The 22,109-nt window shown below is 32.3% G+C and overlaps 2 protein-coding genes across 2 annotated transcripts; both read left to right on the forward strand.

Annotated features, from left to right (window-relative positions):
• The first annotated feature begins 6,406 nt into the window (after nucleotides 1-6,406).
• Nucleotides 6,407-8,602, forward strand: LOC109171386 (cysteine-rich receptor-like protein kinase 10). The gene is made up of 6 exons (XM_019320470.1): nucleotides 6,407-6,546; nucleotides 6,673-6,844; nucleotides 7,023-7,233; nucleotides 7,353-7,590; nucleotides 7,762-7,918; nucleotides 8,083-8,602. The coding sequence occupies exons 2-6, from the start codon at nucleotides 6,692-6,694 to the stop codon at nucleotides 8,356-8,358; spliced, it is 1,035 nt and encodes a 344-aa protein (XP_019176015.1). The 5' UTR covers nucleotides 6,407-6,546; nucleotides 6,673-6,691; the 3' UTR covers nucleotides 8,359-8,602.
• A 7,898-nt stretch (nucleotides 8,603-16,500) lies between these two features.
• On the forward strand, nucleotides 16,501-20,062 carry LOC109171384 (putative receptor-like protein kinase At4g00960). The gene is made up of 7 exons (XM_019320468.1): nucleotides 16,501-17,252; nucleotides 18,272-18,424; nucleotides 18,524-18,645; nucleotides 18,739-18,949; nucleotides 19,045-19,282; nucleotides 19,455-19,605; nucleotides 19,734-20,062. The coding sequence occupies exons 1-7, from the start codon at nucleotides 16,523-16,525 to the stop codon at nucleotides 20,043-20,045; spliced, it is 1,917 nt and encodes a 638-aa protein (XP_019176013.1). The 5' UTR covers nucleotides 16,501-16,522; the 3' UTR covers nucleotides 20,046-20,062.
• Nucleotides 20,063-22,109: the final 2,047 nt, after the last annotated feature.

Genomic DNA, 22,109 nt, shown 5'->3' on the forward strand with positions numbered 1-22,109 from the left:
TTTAAATTACCATGTAAAATGACCTAATGATATACATATATTTAATAATAATAATAATAATAATAATAATAATAATTAATAATAATAATAATTATTATTATTATTATTATTATAATTGTTTTTAAAAAATAAAATAAATAAAAAATATAATTAAGCCAAACATATTAACTAATTGGAGAATTTATTGATAAAAAGAGTATTCAAATCTCACAACAAATTGAAGTGGGAACTACCTCGCAATATTTTTGTTTGACAATCAACCGTTAGCACTTCAATATTAGTATATATTTAATATTTTATGCCCTAATTTTTATTTGCTCTCTCTTATGTCCCGTATTTGGTTTAAACCATACCTATACAATTATTTTATTGAAAATTATAATCAATCTTGACTATATTATCTTGTATTTGTAAACTTAGAATTACCTATTTAAATACGCAAATTCAACATTCAATTATCTATGCATGACAATTCCAATATAATCTTGCATTGATATATACAAAGTACTTATTTTTAAAAATTTATATATATTAGGGATTATCTCAATCGTGCAATGCGCGTGAAAAACTAGTTGATGATATACACATGGAATATGCGTGCTCTAATTTAATAGTTCCCAAATTAAATATGAAAAGTAATTAGATTATGAAAATCCTGTGAAATAGATAAATCGCACTATTATATTGATGATATACACATGAATATGCGTGCTCTCATTTAATAGTTTCCAAATTAAATATGAGAAGTAATTAGATTATGAAAATCCTATGAAATAGATAAATCTATACTATATATAAAAACAAAATCCTGAAATTTTAACTTCCCGTCAAATTCCTAAAAAATCTCTCTTCCTAATAAAATATATTGATTTCTACAATAATTCTGGGTTAAAATTTTATTGTAATATTATAAAATTGTGTAATACTATTCCTATTCTAATCTATATCTATTTTATATATCAGTGTTGCAATAATCGTGTCGTTGGCCGCGGCGAGGAAAGCTGGAATCGGCCTCCTCAGCGGCCGCCTCGCCGGCTGAACCGGCCTTTAATTTTATTTTTTTTTAAGTTGTAAAGTGTCAAAAGTTCGGCAAGGCATAACTTTTGACTCCGTTGTCCGTTTTGGACAAATGGTTTTTTGAAATCGCGTATTTTTTCGAGATCTATCCACCGCAAACTGCCATAGGCGGTTTGGCCCACCAATTTCTAAAAAAAAAAAAAAAACTTTATTAAAGAGTTTCTAAGAAAAAACTATGAGAACCTTATGTTTTATTAATGAATTTTTAAAATTTTTAATTAAACAATTGTCCGGTGCATTATTTAATAATCTTTCTTTATAATTGGTCAAATTATTTAATTATGGTAAATTTGGGAATAATTAATGATGGTAATAGAAATCCTAGAAGAATATAGAATTGAACAATATTTAATTATTGTTATATTATTATTGTGACTCACGGAATACAAGAGTTAATGACATTTTTGGTCCTAGACTTATTGGGGCATTGACACTTTTCATCCTCCATAATAAAAATTGCCACTTAGTAGCCACTGTTATTGATCGTTGGACAATTTTGATCCTCCGTCAATGACGCCGTTTGTTGACCGTGAATTAGAAAGGTTTTTCTGTCTTTTTATGTTCTAATCCTTGTATTTCTCCATCCATTGGTCACTGCTACATCCATTTCTTCAAACTGAGGTTATCCGCTTCAGTCCTTTCTAACATTAAGAAACCATCTTCACCCAACTAACAATCACGAATTTTACATTTGACATCAATCTCAAGATAATGGAAACAAGTGCAGTTGGAATAGAAAGGGCGTTAGTCCATGCCTGTGGAAATTTTGTCGAGCATACAACATAACTAGCAAAGTCAGGAATATCACACAACCCCTCCCTTAACCTTTCTGCATCAACTATAATAGGTATGCCCCTACTCTTTGCTTCCTGCACTACAATCAAAGCAGTCTCATGCAGCCTTCCATCTAAGTAGACAATATTTACTCCAAGCGCTGAAGACAATTTTGATTTGGGTATGTAGACCCTCAGATATCATGGGTGGATATCCTGGAGTGAAATTGCACGTGCGAGTTTTTTTTTTTTTTTTTTTTTTTGGTTGTCAACAATGACATATGTGAATGGTGAGTTTCCTCCTTTGGACTTCACCATAAAAGATGTATCAACATCATCCCTTTCAAGCTCATCAAGTATTCTTTCGCCATACGAGTCATCAGCAACCTTAGATATGACCCTTGGATTAAGACCAAGACGAATTTTATCATCCGGGTTTTATCAAAGCATTGCCAGTGTTACCACCTCCTTGAACCTCAAAGCTGGTGCTCCGAATTTTATCATCCGGGTTGGGGAATGAAGCTACAGCAGCCAGGAAGTCAACACCGGCCATTCCAACACCTCAGACAATGCGATTTTTGGGGAGCGGGGGATTCCACATTTTCAACTTGAAACTTCAATGAATTTCAGGGAGAATAATAGAGTTTTTGAGGTTGTGCACCAAGTAGTTGTGGTCAAAGAGAGAGAGAGAGATGGGAAGAATATTTGTGGTCAATATGGAAGGGAGGACTTACAGGTGCAAATTCTACATCACGCCATCTACCACTACAACTGCTATTTACCATAGGAGGATTCGCTGACCTGCTGCCCTCTCTGCTTCGCCAGAACCAAAAACCACCGGTGAAGGCCCCAACCTCGCCGGATCTGTTGCTGCACTGCCAGATCTGCCTTACTGGTCCGTCGCCAGAAGGAGTTACTGCCTCGTATGCTCGCCGCCGTACCCACAACTCGCCGGAGAAGAACCTCGCTGCTACTCACTACCGACGGTTACTACTTAGCCGCCAAGTCTCGCCATCTCGCCTCACAGGAGTCACAGCAACGCTGGTCTAAACAAGATTAGAAGAATAAGACATAAAAAGACAGAAAAGCCCTTCTAATTCACGGTCAACAAACGGCTTCATTGACGGAGGATCAAAACTGTCCAACGACCAATAACAGTGTCTACTGAGTGGCAATTTTTATTATGGAGGATGAAAAGTGTCAATGCCTCAATAAGTCTAGGACCAAAAATGGCATTAACTCCGGAATACAATACAAGAATATTTAATTATGGTTATATTATTATTGTGCCTCACGACCATTATATACTAACACTACTTGAAAAGAAACTAATAATAATAATAATAATAATAATAATAATAATAATAATAATAATATAATATAAGTGGTAATAATAATATCTAAAAGTAATAGTGTTAATAATAATAGTAAGAATATTAACGTAAGAGTAGTAACATAGAATAAATTGTAATAATTAATAACTATAGTATAGGATTAAATTTGAAATTGTCAAGAAAGATAAACGACCTCTGGTGAAATTAACTCTTAAATAATTATATATCGATTTAAATATTCTTAATATATTACAACAATTCCATTCCGTGCATCGCACGGGTGAAAATACTAGTCGTATTAAAAAGATCATATATGACGGGTTGAATAAAAAAAATATTAATGAATCCTTTGTCAATTAATAAGATGTCTTTTTAAAAAAAAAAAAAAAAAAAAAAAACTCATAATTTTTTATAAGGCTCCATCATCGGGATTTGAACATATGATTGTCCATTTAAAATGATAACTGAGATGTCATCACAACATAGTAAAAAGCATAAATAGTCAATAACAGCTTCATTGAGGCTCAAATCCACAACTTTTCATATGGGAATCCAACTTTGTACCATTGAACTACGAGATTTTTGATTACATTTATAACTTTAACACCTAAATTTACCAAACTTTTATGATGTCCTAAAAGTTGTTGGAAATTGAATAGCTATACCAACCAATTTGCTGTCTCTCCGAGAATATAATTGAAATAATGAAAAATGACACTTTTTATCGCTGAGTTATATGCTTATAGTACTTTTTTCCTTAAGTTATTCATGCATCCATATTTACTCCCCTCAACAAATTATTTCTACCCTTAAATGGACATTTCCCTCATTTATGCGTGCTGACTCTCACACTTATATATATATATATATATATATATATATATATATATATATATATATATGCGATTTGATTTTTACTTTGAACCGTCGGTTCACGATTTCGGATCCAATTTGAACTGTTGATTCAAACTTTCATTTAAATTTTATTATTATTTTTTTAAATATTCTATTTTCAACAATTAATGTATTTTATTTTTTCAAATTGTGGTTATAATTTGTTGAAAAAGAAAAAAATAAATAAAATATTTATTTTAAAGGTAAATATGTCTATTTAACATATCAGGAAAAAAAATAGCACTTAAAAAATTTAGAAAAAAAAAATACTATAAGTATATAACATAAGAAAAAAAGTGTCATTTTCTCTTGAAACACTGAAACCCCATTAATTATTCCCACAAAAAAAAAAAAAAAAAAAAAAAAGTACCGTAGACCGACTAGGAAGTCTCCTAGCCTCCCAGAGTCCCAGGCCATTGTTACTCTTTAGGCAATAATAATAATAATAATAATAATAATAATAATAATAATAATAATAATAATCTCACCGTACTTGTATCACTACTACAACGTACTGAACGTAGCGATTCATTTTCAATTTCATTTTTATTTTTGAAGTATTATTTTATGATATTTAATTCTCAAACAATGATAATTAAAAGAAATTATTTAGTCTATTTTGTGTTCTTGATTGAAGAGTCACATTTGTGTGAAACCATCTCACAGGTTCTTATTCTTGAGATGGGTCGAGTCAGGTCGAACCAACATGCAAATGTCATACTTATATGTTCAAATGTAATACTAATAAGGAAAATTTGTTTGTTATTTATAAGGGAAAATATAATAGTTTTGATGAAAAATGTAATATTTTTACATTTTAATGTAAAAGTATTACATTTTCTTTTATAAGTAACAAAAAGATTTTCCTGATTAGTATTATATTTGAACATATAAGTATAATATTTATATATTACTTTGACTTGACCTGTTTCACGAATAAAAATCTGTGAGACAATTTCAGAAGTGTGAACTTTTGTTTTTTAAGATTTTGGAAGTCTGTCGTAAATACTAAACAAGTTTGGATGAAATAACTAATCTGAGGATAATTGAGAGGAAAATAGTGGAAACATCCATAATTAATTAAGAAGAAAAATCAAGCATTTCATTATAATTCAGGAGAAAAGTGATATTTTCTCTTTATCACTCACAGTATCTTCTCTAAGTTTTTCATTCTAATTTTTTTCTTCACATGATATTATTTAATTAATTTTTTTAGATCACCATAAAAACTCACAATTATTACCAAGAAATTTAGAAAGAGATAAACATTCCCCGCCTCAGGGACTTAGTCTAGTAGATGAAAAATTTTATTTAAACTTGTTCTCCATGACAATGTAGAAAAATAGTCTGACGAAATCGAAAAACCTATATTATATAAAAAAAAAAAAATTTTTTTAAAAAAGGAGAAGCATTTCCCTATCAATGTAGGATGTGTTTGATTCATGAGTTTACACACTAGGAATGTGAATCAAAATCATAGTTAGTGTTTGGTTGACAACTTTTTAAAACAAAATTACGAGATTTGATTACTCCATTCAATTAAAAATCCCATTCCCTTATTATAAAAATGTATCATTCCATCTTATTTGTAATCTAATTTTTAAGTTTGGATTTATACTTTCAGATTTTTGTTTTGATTTCTTTTGTTCATATTGATGCTTTGGATGTCATTATATTAGGATCAAATACCTTGAATTTTTATTTTTATATTTTTAAAACATTTATTCCCATTAGACCATTATAAGGTCATACACAACTAAAAATCAATATTAGTAATCATTCAAATTTCAATATACTACCAAACATGTAAAATATTTTCACCAAAACAGATTATTATTACCAAGTATTTGATTATTATTCCTATTCTAATTCTCATATGTGAACCAAACACACCCTTAATACTCCATAGACGTTCTTTAAAAACGCTATTGCAGAGCTGCCTAGCTCGGAGCAATCTCTCCGGCAATGGCTACTATCACTCTTACTTCTTCTTCTTCTTCTCCTCCATCTCCACCAACTATCACTCCTGTTTCTTCTCCTCCCTCTCCACCCACTATCTCTTCTATTTCTTCTCATCGTCAGCTTCTTGGTCCTAATCCTTTTGTTGATAATTATTTTCCGAATGATTATTCGCCTCCGCCTCCACCAACTACTCCTCTAGGTAAAACTTTCTTGCTAGCTTCATCTTTTTTTTTTTTTTTTTTACTTTTCTTTTTCCAGCCTGATTCAGTGTTTGAGTGGAGTGGTTTACCATGTTTTCTGGCTTGAAAGTTTAGTTACCATCTTCCAGCATTAACCTGATTCAGTGTTATATATGATGCAGGAATTTTTTCTGGAAAAGTGATTATTATTATTGGCATTGTAGTTCCAGTAGTCATTGGGATTATACTACTTGCAGTCCTTTATTTCCGGAGAATTAGAAATTCTAAGAAACAAAATACTAAACCACAGACAACAGGTAAAGAACCTGCAGATTGATTGGGATCTAAGTTAATTTCTGTATTCTTGTGTGTTACAATATTTGCAATGTATGATTTTGTAATAATTCCTATCTTTTTCCTCCATTCTTCTCAAATTTCACCCCTATAACCAGTTGAGGCTGTTGAGCTGTTCATGGGGGCCCATCTTTTTTCTCCAGATGTGAGAACTAGGGGGATTTCAAATGAGGAGTCCTTGGAATATGATTTTGCTACTATTCAACATATTACCAATAATTTCTCTCCTAACAATAAGATTGGTGAAGGCGGATATGGTCCAGTATACAAGGTAAAATATTTGACTCAATCTACAACATGCATTATCACAATATATATATATATATATATATATATATATATGTGTGTGTGTGTGTGTGTGTGTGTGTGTGTGTGTGTGTGTGTGTGCGCGTGCTCATTTTAGTAGTCCACCCTAATTGTTTCTTGAGATATAACTAATTAATACTTAGGGAATACTTCCTAACGGACAAGAAGTAGCTATAAAAAGGCTATCCAAGAGCTCAAGACAAGGAGAAAAAGAATTTAAGATCGAAGTTGAAGTAGTTGCCAAGCTTCAACACAAAAGTTTAGTTAAACTATTGGGATATTGCTCCAAAGGAGAAGAAAAGATACTTATCTATGAATATGTGTCTAATGGAAGCCTTGACTACATTTTATTTGGTAAGTTTAAGACTTCAAAATTTTCAATTTTTCCAAAGTTCCATTATTATACTTAACCCAAAAGGTCATTGCCCAATGCTCGTTGTAATATGGGCAAATATTTTGGTATATATATTCAGATTCTGAGAAACGACGTGAATTGGACTGGTCAAAACGCTACGAAATTATAAAAGGAATAGCACGAGGATTACTTTACCTTCATCAAGATTCTCGTCTTACAATCATACATCGTGATCTCAAAACAAGCAATATACTATTGGATGTAAATATGAATCCAAAAATAGCTGATTTTGGAACAGCAAAAATTTTTGGTATTGATCAAACTCATGGATGTACAAGCAAAATTGTTGGAACACAGTAAGCCATGCATCTTAACCACATGCATTTATCTGCACGCATCCTTAGTTGACATTTACATTATATTTAGGTGTTGAATTCATCAAAAATGCCTTTATTTGAAACACTATAGTACTACTTTTAATTATATTTCTTATACTATTGTTGCACTGATGATATATTGCTTTGTAGTGGTTACATGTCTCCGGAGTATGTAATGCACGGAGAATTCTCTATGAAATCAGATGTTTTCAGTTTCGGTGTTATGCTTTTAGAGATTATTAGTGGAAAGAAAAACCTCAACACTTGCCAAAGGACAAATAATAGAGCACAACACCTTCTTAGCTATGTGAGTAAAAGCTTTCATATAATTAATTGAATATATCTATTTTTCTATGTTTTATGTTTGTTTCATCATAGAGGATTAAATATGTTTATATTTTTGCTTGAAATCCTTCATAATTAATATCATGTCATTGCCAACTTATGAACTTCAAAGTGATAATGTTGTAGGCTTGGGAACAGTGGAGGGATGGCAGACCACTAGAAATACTAGATCCAATTCTCGCGGAGTCGTCATATGTCAAAAATAAAGTCATTCATTGTTTGCACATTGGTTTGTTATGTGTTCAAGAAAATGTAGATAAAAGACCTACAATAGAAGAAGTGGAGTTTATGCTTAGAAGTCATTCTAGTAATAACTGGTCAGCACCTCGTGTACCTGCATTTTATCATAGTGAAAGTGGCCGTGAAGCTGCCGAGAGAAATATCGGTAATAGAACTGTCTGACGGTGAGTGAAGCGTCAACAATTGTTGAACTCGGTCCAAGATAAGGTGGCAAATATATTTTGTTGAAGGATTATTTGGCATCATAACGATTTTCAGAGTTAATCAAAACAATTAAGTATAATTTATTTTGATTAGTAATGGTATTTGGCATTCAAATTGTTTGGTCCAATTAATGGTGTTTTGTATTTTGTCATGAATATTTCTTTACTATGTTTCAAAATGTATTATTTCTTCTACTTGTCAATATTTTTGGCTCCATCACTATCTAGATAATCCCCACCTTTGGGATGAGTGTGTTGTTAGTCATTTACAAATCTAAACTTGAATGCTTTTAAACCTATTTGAACTCCTACATAAGCACAAATGAATATTACCCCACCCATAAAACACCTAATTATTATTGTGTGGATCATATTATCAAATAATATACATTCAGTACACAAATAATGTACTTTTAATATATTAAAAATGTACATTATATTTAGGGATGGCAACGGGGCGGAGCGGAGGCGGGGAGTATACCCCGACCACGTCCACGTCCACGTCCGTCCACATTCCTGGCGGGAAATTGAACATATTCCCCATCCCCGTCCATGTCCCTGTCCCCGACAGGGAATTACATACATTCCCCGAAAATTTCCTACATTCCCATCCCCGTCGTGGAGGGGGCATATTGCCATCCCTAATTATATTCAGGGAAAGTACATTATTTGTGTATTGAAAGTACATTATTTTGTATAATATAATATACATTCAGTACACGAATAATGTACTTTTAATATATTTAAAATGTACTTTTTATTATGGTTCATATAGCACTCTAAGGAGTATGGTCCACACAATAATTTGCCTAAAAACACCCACTTGATACTACACGTTGGGTACTCGAAACTCATACACACACTCTCTCTCGGGCACCAGATATGGGGTTTTCAATACTATGCAAATCCATTCAAATAAGTATTATTTTTTCTACCCAAACGTACCTAATTATCAATTACTTGAACTCGTCTTATTAGGGCTAGATAGAGGATTTAGTGCTGGTTATTACTAGACCCATTGTCATCCATAACTAGGTGTAGTGTATATGATTGTGTGTTTTTCCTATAAACAAGGATTTTGCCCGTTGTCCCCATACTGCACACATAATAGTCTCATAGTAATAATATATATTCTATCATTTAGTTCCTTGCATTGTTGTTATTATTATTTTTTTTTTGAATGCTACTAACTCTATTAGATTGTAGTATTTGTTCATAACTTCATATACTTTCTCAACCTTTCAACCTACTGAAACACAAAGAGCTAATAATGCCTCTACTGAGGCTCGAACTCACAACCTTCCAAATGAAAGTCCAACTCGGATACCATTGGACCACATAGTCCTGGTGCATTGTTGTTATTTGATCCATATATCATATATGTTGAACTAATTTTCGAATTTGCTTAAAACTTAAAAAATTTAGTTTTGTAAAGTACTATATCTAAAATAAAAACATAATAAGTGTGAATGAATGTTATACCCTTCATTTATGTCCAATTTTTCCATTAAATTTTTTGATACATTATGCTATAAAAGTTGTACCATACAATATTTTGGACAAATATACCCCTACCGTTATAACTTCCGTTATCTTTTCCACTATTGTTACTATGCACATGCATCTACCATATATTTTCTTATCTTCTTCAACAACATCAACAACAACAACAACAACAACAACAACAACAACAACAACAACAACAACAACAACAATAATAATAATAATAATAATAATAATAATAATAATAATAATAATAATATACACATTATATATTGGAGTTATATGTTAGTTATTTCTTAAAATTAAATATAAAAATTAAATTTATAACATTATTATTATTATTATTATTATTATTATTATTATTATTATTATTATTATATATTATTATTAATATTATTATTTAAACATCTAAAATTTAAATAAATTTAAAATTTTAATATTGGGCACCTATGTTTTGCGCATCGCGCATAAAAAATACTAGTATACTCTATAAGTAACAATGTTGGACAAAGTCTCTGTCATAAAATTTGGTAGAAAGTTAAATTTCGTCACACTTTGGAACAAGGAAAATACTACTTGTACTCCCAAATTCTACGTCCAACTTTTACATACTTTCTCTCACAAATTTTGAATGTATAATAGATAACTCTTGGACCCACAAGATAAAAATATCCTATCCATGCTTACCATATCAGAAAATATAATTGATAGAGTAGATGATATGATCACACATCAGCTCCACAAGAGATTGTGGAGTGGTACTTAAGTTGGGGCCAAACAGTGGCGGAGCAACCCACTGCCCCCCCTCAACCCTTCGTTCTAATATGTAAGTATATGTATAAATCACAAAAGTGGTCAATAGATCAGTGGATTGAACTTTGAATATGATATGGAGTGTCTTAGGTTTAAAACCTACCAATAACATTTTTATATGTTTTAGACTTTTACTTATCTTTATTCTAACTTTTCAATAAATTAAATGTATTCTTTTTAATTCTACTTTTTTTTTGCATGTATATTTTAGCTTCTTTTCTTTATTTTAGCTCTCCTTACCATTCAATAAATTAAATATTTTTTAAATCTACTTTTTTTGAATCATTTACTTAATGTAGTCAACAAGTTTATATTATATTTCATCGTATTCAAATTAATTCAAACAGAACTGTGAAAGATGCAATTTTTTTTTAGAAGTGAGATCTGGAGTTAAATACGCCTCCACTCACATTATTTTCTGGCTCCGCCACTGGGGCCAAAGCTCCACTCATGAGCTAGCTTTTGTGATGGAGTTAGTGTCCTGGCTTGAGTACCGTATCAGTAGAACAAAATGCGTTGTCATAGGTACGGTAAAACATGCTAACTCTCGAGCAGAACATTATCTTATAAAGAATCATGAAACACTAAATAAAGTTTTAATTTTCATGGATCTTCAAACCTCTATCTTGAAGCTTCGCCCTCGGTAGCTATATAAAATTTTTGATTTTTTATTAATACTGATATGATCAAACGTTTACCATTACGTTAAAAGTTATAGTTTGTGAGGAATGTGTAATTATATTTCATCGTATACAATAATCACCATGATTTAATAACATGATGTTGAACTTGACTCCACTCAACACATTATTAAGTAAAACATTTCATAAAAATATTTAATTTAAAAAGCATTTGATTAGTACTTCTCAAATGTAATCTCGTACGCTATGAACTAATATTCAGTAAGGTACAAGAACGCCATTAAGATATTAAATGAAACAAGTGTTACGTCTTCCCAGTCTCCATTTTTGCTCATCAACACCTTCAATTCATGTCCTAAATACCATATATGGGTTGAAGCATTGAAACCTGCAGCCTTCAAGAGCTAGCTTTTTTTGTGGATATATGATGTGTCCATATCCTTCAAGTAATCGGTAGATATCAAAATTAGTTAAAATATATATATTAAAAAGTCAAGCTTAAATTGCAAAAATGAAACTAATCTAATACTTATTTAGATTAAGAAACAGTATTACGTCGCGTTTGGTTGGAGGAAATTTAAATTACATTCTCAATTAATTCCCACCTAATTCCAAAGGCCACTAAATTCCTTAGTTTGGTTGAAAGGAATTGCAATTCCCTCATTTTCATGGAATTAAAATCTCATGTCTCCCCATGAAATTTTAATTCCATGGATTTTAGGAAGAAAAAAAGATAATGATGAGACAAAATTATCATCCCTTTTTTTTAACCTAAAATGATGTCTGATAACAACAATGGACATTTTGGACTTTATACTATTTATTACCTTTTAATTCTCATGTATACCAAATATTGGAATTGAAATTTCCAGTAATTTTATTTCTGTAAACCAAACACTAGAATTTAAATTCTCACTTTATTCACAGTAATTCATCTCCCATAAAATTGCAATTCCTTTCCAACGTAATTTCCTACATCCAACCAAACGCCTCATTAGTATTAGCAAGAAGTAATGAGTGAAGCCCATTAAGAGGGGATTCAAAGATGTGTAGACCAAGCGGCAATCATTATTGTGTGGACCATATTTTGTATACTGTAAAATAATGTACATTCAGTACAAAAATAATGTACATTATATTCAGGGGATGTACATTAGTTTTCTTCTGAGTGTACATTATATTGTATAATGTATATTCGATACAAAAATAATGTACATTTAGTATATTAAAAATGTACTTTTTGTTATGGTTCACATAACATTGTATGGACCATGGTCCACACAATAATTTGCCGACCAAGAGGTAAGTGGTTAGGTTCGTGTACAATTTAATCTGTACGTGTAAAGAAATTAAACTATCCTCAAAAACTATAAAAAAATATATGGATCTCTGTATACTTTTACTTTTCAGCACTGCATTTCAGTTTATTTTTTAAGTGTTTGGTTGCATCTGGAAAACTATTTTGGTGTGTTTGATTCATTTTCTGAAAAATAAGTAAAGGTGTATAATTAAATATTGTAATTATTTTATTTAAAATATAAAAATATTTTTTATATTACCACGGTTTGAAACCAAAAAAAAAAAAAAAAAAATTGGATTTTCCATCGAAACCATAGCTGTGGTTTCCGGCGGAACTGGTTTATGCAGAAACCATAGCTATGGTTTCCGGCGGAACTAGTTTCCGCCAAAACCATAGCTATGGTTCCGGCAGAACTAGTTTCCGCCCGCCGAAACTGGTTTCTGCCAGAAACTTTTCGGCGAAAACCGTACCAATTCTGCCGGAAACCAAAGCTATGGTTTCTGGCGGAAACCAGTTCCACCAGAAACCTTAAAAAAAAAAAAAAAAAAAAAAAAAAGAAACATCAATGGGTTTCCGGCACGAAAACCAAAATAATAATAATGATAATAATAATAATAATAATAATAATAATAATAATAATAATAATAATAATAATAATAATAATTCACTGGGGTACCGGTTTCAAGCGGAAACTAGAGGTCTGGTTTTCGTCGGAAACCATGTGCGGAATGTGGCCACCGAACAATACACATGCTGAATCTGCGGGAAATTATTATTTATTTTTAAATATAAGGATTATAATACTATGGAATAAAGGTCAAATAGGCTACCGAACAATACACACAAAAATGCAATTAGGTCATCAAACTAAAAAAAAAAAAAAATTATAATTGGGTCCCAAAAAAATTATAATTGGGTCTCTGAACAACACAAAACGATATAATTCAACAAAAAATGACTTGTTTACCTATTAGTTGCTGACGTGACAGTTACTATATTAAAATATATTTTTGTATTTCTATTTTAATACTTTTAAATAATTTCTTAAAACAAAAAAAAAAACAAGATTTGTCATCTCGTCTTTAGGTTGTTGGAGACGAAGAACCAATCACCAGATTGTTCCAGAACACAAATCACATAAAGAAAGACAATCTAAATCCATATTTTAATCCAAGAAAACAACAGGAAAACAAGACAAAACATTCCAAGTTTGGGAGCTAGAGTGAGAGCCAGTTACCTTAGGTAGTACATAGACGACTTGGTTCGCCGATCTCCTAATATAAACACAAGATATTGATTCAAAGCTACTCATATGAGTGTAAAACAGGTTTGGATAACAAGTCCTATCTAGTAAGGTTGTTAAAAGGTGTATCTCACACCTAAATTGAGTATTGACCGACATGTTAAAAAGCAGTCAGATTTTTGCATTGGTTGTTTAATGTGTACGTCTCAATAATGTTAAAAGATCTAGAATGTCTGAAATCAATGTTTTCTTCAACATATCACTGTACTTTTAATTATTAAAGAGGAGCCAAAAGCAGTGCTCCCAGCATCAATTTGACAATTTTCAATCCTTATCTCTACTAGTTGTATCATAAGCTAGGGTCCACCTAGATAATAATAATAAAAAAACTTTATTTTCTTAATTTCTTTCTTTGTTTTTTTATTCAAATAAAATTAATGTATAACAAATATATCATTAGAAAGCTAAGCTCTAACATGATATTTTAAATGAAGGTGGGTATTGTTATGTATACAAGATAATGATTTCGGGTCCATCTGCTACATCAATATATATATATATATATATATATATATATATATATATATATATATATATATGGTCATTTTAGTCCATTTTAATTGTTTCTTGCTAACTAATACTCATGAAATGCATGCTTATCATCGGACAATAAGTTGTAAAATGACTTCCCATAAGCTCGAGACAAGGAGTTCATCAAGAGTTCAAGAATGAGGTTAAAGTAGTTGCCAGGCTTCAACACAAAAATTTAGTTAGGCTACGAGGATTTTGCTCACAAGGATAAGGAAAGATACTCATTTATAAATTTGTGCCAAAGATGACTATTTTTTATTTGGTAAGTTTCAGACTTTAAAGTTTTTATTTTTCCATTATACTTAACCCGAAAGGTCATTGGCCCACACTTTGTTAATTTGGGTTTTTGATATATTCAGATCCTAAGAACAATATTTATTGGACCGATCAAGACGTTACCAAACTATAAGAGGAATAGCTCAAGGAGTATTTTACATTCATGAAGATTTTCATGTTACAATCATACATTGTGATTTTAAAACAAGCAATATATTATTATTAGATGCAAGTATAGATTCAAAAATAGTTAATTTTGGAATGTGAAGAATTTTTAGAATTGATCAAACTCAACAAAGTACAAATAGAATGGTTACGTTGGAACATAGCTATATATGCATCTTAATTCCCGACATGCTTTCATACACGTATTGTCAAATAGACCGAAAGGATAGAATTTTACAGATACATTAATTATTAATACAGAGAATGAATTCAATCTAAAAGACAAGATTTTTGGCTGTCAAGAGGAACAGAAAGCTTGGAATTTTCTTTCCACCACAAAAAAAATAAATAAATAAATAAAATAAAAAGCTTGAAATTTTCTGGATGGGAACATTACACTCTTGTCGTTTTGAATTTGTGGCTCGTATCCACATTGAGAAAGAATATCGTTTCGATCTTCATTTGTTTGTTGAATGAATAATAAGGAATAATTTATTAAAAAAACAAAATATCCAACCATGGGTGGGTCTCACTTACCAATTGCGAAGATTAAATGTTTATCACAATGTCAAAAGTTATAACTAATAGCGAATTCATTTCCTTATATTTGTATAGCAATCAACACCATGTTTCGATAGCATGATGCTAAACTTGACTCTCCACGTCATCGCCTAACAATGATTAAAAATGTAATATTAATTAGATAAGTTAATTGTTATTCATGAGAAAAATGTGATACTTTAATTTTGATGAAAAATGCAATATTTTTAAATCAAAATATAATATTTAAGAGTTGAAGAACAACTTATGAGAAAAAGTGTAATAATAATCATGGATAAAATAATTGATTATTACTTATGGGAGAAACTGTAATAATACTTATAAGGAAAAATTAACATTTATTAGGAAAAATGTCATACTTTTAAATCAAAATGTAATATTTAGAGATTGAAGAGTTACTTAACAATAAAACTATAACAGGTCATCTGGTTGCAATGAGTGAATTAAGGGAGAAATGAATTGTAATTCCATAGGAAATGAATAAGATGATAATAAAGTAGTAATTTAAATTCCATTGTTTGGTAAGCAAGAATAGAATTACTGATAAATTAATATTTTTTAATTACAGAGGGGGAGAATTACTGATAATTTCAATTATAGTGTTTGGTATATATGGGGATTGAGATTGAAAAAGTGATATAAAGACTTAAATACCCTTGTGTATAACAACAACAATAATAAGCAAAGTCAGTTAATAATAATGATAGCCAATGCCCTTGTGGTGTAGCAACGCCAAGTTGCTATATGGGAGAGCAACACAAGACACATACACATGTTACAAATTCATACCCGATACAAAAAACTCACAATATAAGACATATACACATGCATCAGGGTCCACACTGCCCTATAAACACTGGTCGACCTGGCAAATATTGGGTGTGAATCACGATTTTTCAATAGAGATATGCCCCGAATCTCCATTATTGCTCATCATCGTTCAATTCCACTAACGCAACCCATTAAAAAAAAAAAAATCATAGAGAGTATATCGATGATTGGGATTGGATGTTTTGTGTTGGGCTACGAAATGCTCTCCTTCTTCTTGCTCATCATCACCCTCTTCACCGGAGCTACTTCCCGTCCCGTCGTTTATTGCTGCCCCAACACCACCACTTACACTCCAAACACCACTTACGCAACCAATCTTAAGTCTCTCCTCTCCACTCTTTCTTCCCATGGCAACCGCGAAAATGGTTTCTACAGCTTCACTGCCGGCGACCACCATGACGCCGCCGCGTACGGCCTGTTCTGGTGCCGGGGCGATATCCCAACCGCCGACTGCGAGATGTGCGTAACTCAAGCTTGTACAGATATGTTGTGGCTGTGTCCCAAAGAGAAGACTGCCATTGCCTGGTACGATAAGTGTATGTTGCGCTATTCGGATGGGCCTGTATTGGGAAGAGGCGGCGATGACCGGTTGGACATAAGAGTTTTGTGTAGGAGAGAGCAGAAGCGTTCTCAACCGGCTCCGTTCATGCAGTGGATCAGAAAGACGTTGGAAGAGATGACCGGTGGACTGACCGGCGGCAAGAAATTTGGCACTCAAGAAGTTAACTTCACCGGCAGCGAGTCTGATGAGACGATAACGATCTACAGTCTTGTGCAGTGCTGGCCGGATATTTCAGACTCGGATTGTCAGACATGCTTAAGAAGTGCAATCCAACGACTGAAGGAATGTGGGAATTCAGCATTGGGTGGTAGAGTACTCTTCCCAAGCTGTAGTTTTAGGTATGAGACGTACCGTTTCTACCTTGGAGGTACGTGAATATACATTAGTAAATGCGATCTTTTGATCTTAATTGGTAAATACCTATAAAGAAGTAAATCAGTCTAAAGGCGGAGCTACATGGGTGGGTAGGGGGTGTTTGCCCCTCCGATGCATTGTGGTCGAGACATCAAATATGCACTGCAGTTTCATTTCAATATAACTACAGTATCATTTTGATAATTACAGTTTCGCTACACAATATACACTGAAATATGTGAAATTTTTATTCAATTTCATTTTGTATACATTGCAGTTTCATTTCAACAGAACTACAGTTTCATTTGATAATATAATAAAAATAATACGTAAGACAGTGTCAGTTTAGATACACTGTACATTCTTTCTTTTTTAGCTTATTTCTTTCCTCAAAATTTCAATAATAGAAGACATCAAGTATATATCTAATTTAACTTTAAAAGTTTATGAAATATATACTATTTTTTTTAGTACTATATATTGAGAGAATCAATACCGCCCCAAATAGGGTTCAAACTCATGACCTCCTATTTGAGAGAGTTATTTCATTCTTTCAAAAGGTTGAACCCAACCCTAATGAGAGAGTTATTTCATGTCACTAAACCACAAGGTCATTGGCCAGATATATGCTATTTAGTTATTAATTAAATAATGATTTATTACACTTTTGTAATGTGTAGATTTGCTAATTCAAAGGATTAGTCTTGGAACTTGAAAAACTCATGTTAATATTTTTTAATTTGTGATTATGAGTTTCGTCCTCGTTCCTCAAATTTTGAAATATTAATAACCAGTAAAATGAATATCAATTAGTTATCAAAAAAACGATGCCAACAAAATAATCCAAGCAAGGTTAAATAGAATTACATTTATAATGGTATACATTTTATGTTGTGTGAAATACTGGCTCAAATTAAGTAAGCCAATAGGTCGTTTTCATTGAAAGTCGAGTTTGTAACATTGTGGTTGAAATGGTCATTTCAACCTCAATGGAAACTTATTAAGTATGCTAAACTTCTGTTTATATAATAGATGATGCAGGCAACAACGGAAATTCTTCTTCAAAAGTGATTTTTGCCATTGCAGTTTCGGTCATTATAGGAATTATTATACTCTTCCTTGCAACCTTCTCTTTTGTGAGAATTAGAAATGTGAAGAAACGAAATGCCACAACAAAGACAACAGGTAAAGTACCAGATATCGATTGGGATCTAACTTTCTCTACACTATTTTCCGTTCGATTTTTTGCAATTTAGAATTTTGGTACCTCCATCTTTAATGTAGATGTGGTTGGATCTTCAGCTGGGGAGTTCTCGCAATATGATTTTGTTACTATTCGAGCTATCACAAATGATTTTTCTCCCGAAAATAAAATAGGTGAAGGTGGATATGGTTCTGTATACAAGGTAAACTCGGCCACAATACATCTTTGCCTTTGTAACATCAATATGCTCATTTTAGTCCATTTTAATTGTTTGATGATAATAACTTGTACTTAGGGGATGCTTCCTATCGGACAAGAAGTAGCTATAAAAAGGCTCTCGAAAAGCTCAAGACAAGGAGATCAAGAATTCAAGAATGAGGTTGAAGTAGTTGCCAAGCTTCAACACAAAAATTTAGTAAGATTACTGGGATTTTGTTCACAAGGAGAAGAAAAGATACTTATTTATGAATTCGTGCCCAACAAAAGTCTTGATTACTTTTTATTTGGTTAGTTGCAAACCATAGAACTTTCAATATTCCTTTCAACTCATCTTGAATGGCCATTGTTAACTAAACACATCATAATTTTGGCATATATTCAGATCCTGAGAAGCAATGTCAATTGAATTGGTCAATGCGTTACAAAATTATAAGAGGAATAGCACGAGGATTACTTTACCTTCATGAAGATTCTCGTCTTAGAATCATACATCGTGATCTCAAAACAAGCAATATACTATTAGACGCAAATATGGATCCAAAAATAGCTGATTTTGGCTTGGCAAAAATTTTTGGAGTTGATCAAACTCAAGGAAATACAAATAGAGTTGTTGGAACCTAGTAAGTTATTATGCATCTTAATTACATGCATTTATGTGCATTCTTAGATGACAATATAGAGTACATACATTTAATTAGGTGTTTCATTATTTGAAACACTACTTTTAATTGTATTATATTCCTTAGCTTATACTAATTAAGTTGTTGCATTGATGATTATATTGTTTTGTAGTGGTTACATGTCCCCTGAATATGTCATGCAAGGAGAATTTTCGGTGAGCTCTGATGTTTTTAGTTTCGGTGTAATACTTTTAGAGATTATTACTGGAAGGAAGAATCGCTACTACTACCAAATAAATCAAACACAGAACCTTCTAAGCTATGTGAGTATAAACTTTCAAACTGAATACTACACCTATATATTTTCCGTGTTAAGTGTGTTTCATAATATTATTATGTCATCATGGCCAACTTATAAACATCAATCAATATGATAATAATAATGTTGTAGGCTTGGGAACAGTGGAGGGATGGCGAGCCATTAAAAATAGTAGATCCAACTCTCGAAGAGTCTTATGCAGCAAATGAAGTTATTCAATGCATGCACATTGGCTTGTTATGCGTTCAAGAATATGCAAATGAAAGACTTACAATGGGAGAAGTTATGTGTATGCTTAATAATTATTCTGCTAATAATTGGGCAATACCTCATGAACCTGCATTTTACGGTAATGGAAGAAGGAGGATGCCAAGAGAGATAATGGAGTTGGAGCAATCTATGACTGTAAATGAAGTATCAATATCTGAACTCTATCCAAGATAAGGGAGATGGCTATGGATTATTGGATTATTGGATTATTTATAGAAGAAATGATTTTTTTTTTGTTTGAGTTAGAACGTTGATAAAGTAAAAATAAGTCTAGACTTCTAAGTTCATCTTCAAGAAAATTTTGAATTTATTGTATTTATTATAATAAAATAGGTTTACAAACTTAATATGATTGGTTGAGAGATTATATATTTTTAATTTAAATTTTAATAAATTAATACTTCTCTATCTAAATTCAACTCTCTCTCACATAAATTCATTTTTTTTTTATGTAAACCACAATGTGGTGGTCTTTTGGTCTTTCCCTGTCCGGCCGCTTAACAGTTCGGTTAAGCTGGCCCAGAGAGACCCGAAATTCTCCCCCACAAAGAGAGCTCATTTGCCACTTGAGCTACCCTGTTGGGTTTCTTCCATCGATATGATGATTTAAAGTGAATGTAAATTTTAAGCTCATATTACTATATAAACTATGATACATGATATAAATTTCACATTTATCATTGATATAACCTCATTTGAATATATCCTTATAATACTATCATTATAATTTATATTATCATTGGCGAAAACGTCACTTTTAGCTCCTTTAAAAATTTAGTCTAAGTTAATTTTAAAAAATTTAACAGCCTTAATTGTTCATAATTGTTGCATTTCTAATCTCTAGTATTATATAATTGTCAAACTCTATAACATATGAAGTTATGTTTATCATTTAGAATTAATATTCACGGTTAAAAATGATATTTGCATAGAGAGAGTGAAATTTTAACCATGAATATTGATTCTAAATCACAAAAAACCTCATAAAAAGAGTTTGATAATTATTTAACACTATAGATTGAAGTGTAACATAATGAACAATTAAATGATTAAATATATGTGGCTAAATTTTCTTAGATGTTCTTGGGTGATAGTATTTATGAACCTATGTGCCTAGTTCTTTAATGCTTTAATATATTATTATTTGAATTTTCTCTCTCTAGCCTTGTCTAGGGTTTTCTAGGTTATCTTGGCCGATTCTCTACTCTTTCTCCGGCAATCATACCGGCATTTCATTTTGTTTCCTGCTTGTGAGTTACTGCATGGAGTCGGCGGCTGCAGAAGGGAGTGTGGCGAGGCTCACGGCACGGTGGGCCGATCTTGTGCTTGAGGAGGAAGAAGACCAGGTCTTCGATCCGACGGGGGGTGCTAACGGTGGTGAGCAAGGCCACGAGGAACAGACATGGGGAATTGTTGGTAGATTCTTAACCAACAAGCTTATTAAAGTAGAATATATGCGGCAAGTATTGCATCCGTTTGGCAACCAATCCGTGGGGTTCAGGTTTTTGAAATCCAACTAGACCTATTTCTCTTTGTGTTTTATCATGTTACGGACATGCAATATGTGCTCGATGAGGGGCCATGGTCGTTCGAAAATCATACGTTGGTGTGCAGGCAGGTTCCCGATGGAGTACTCCCGGTGGATGTGGTTCTTGACTCGATTGATCTATGGGTTCAATTGCATGACTTGCCGATGGGTTACACGTCAGAACCTATCCTAGAGCAAATCTGAAATTTTATTGGCACATTTGTTAAGCTTGACGACAGGTTCATAGGGGCTCCATGGTTAACCTTCTACCGTATCCGAGTATCGATCCCGGTAGACAAACCAATTAAACGAAGAATGAATCTGTTGAAACGAGACAAAACAACTTGCTGGGTCAACTTTAAATACGAGAGACTACACACTTTTTGCTTTTTCTGCGGCATGCTCGGTCGGTCACTCGTATAAATTCTGTTTGAAGGCTAGGAATGTAGCAATGTCTGTTGAACAATTCCCATACTCTGCGGATCTCCGAGTTGGGAATGGCCGTGGTCCACGAGCGGTAGGGGAACCCGTGGAATCTGGACTTAAACCTTAAGTGTGCACACAGCACACCCCCGAATGAGGATTCCAAGCCTCACCGAGAAGTTCTAAGCCCAAGTAGCCAGGATACGTTTCTACTGACTACTCCGTAAAACAGGGTTCATAGACATTAGTGATATGAACAACCTAACCACTCCACAACCAACAGGACA

Source organism: Ipomoea nil, unplaced genomic scaffold (genome assembly GCF_001879475.1).
Source record: "Ipomoea nil cultivar Tokyo-kokei standard unplaced genomic scaffold, Asagao_1.1 scaffold0317, whole genome shotgun sequence".
NCBI classification, from domain to species: domain Eukaryota; kingdom Viridiplantae; phylum Streptophyta; class Magnoliopsida; order Solanales; family Convolvulaceae; genus Ipomoea; species Ipomoea nil.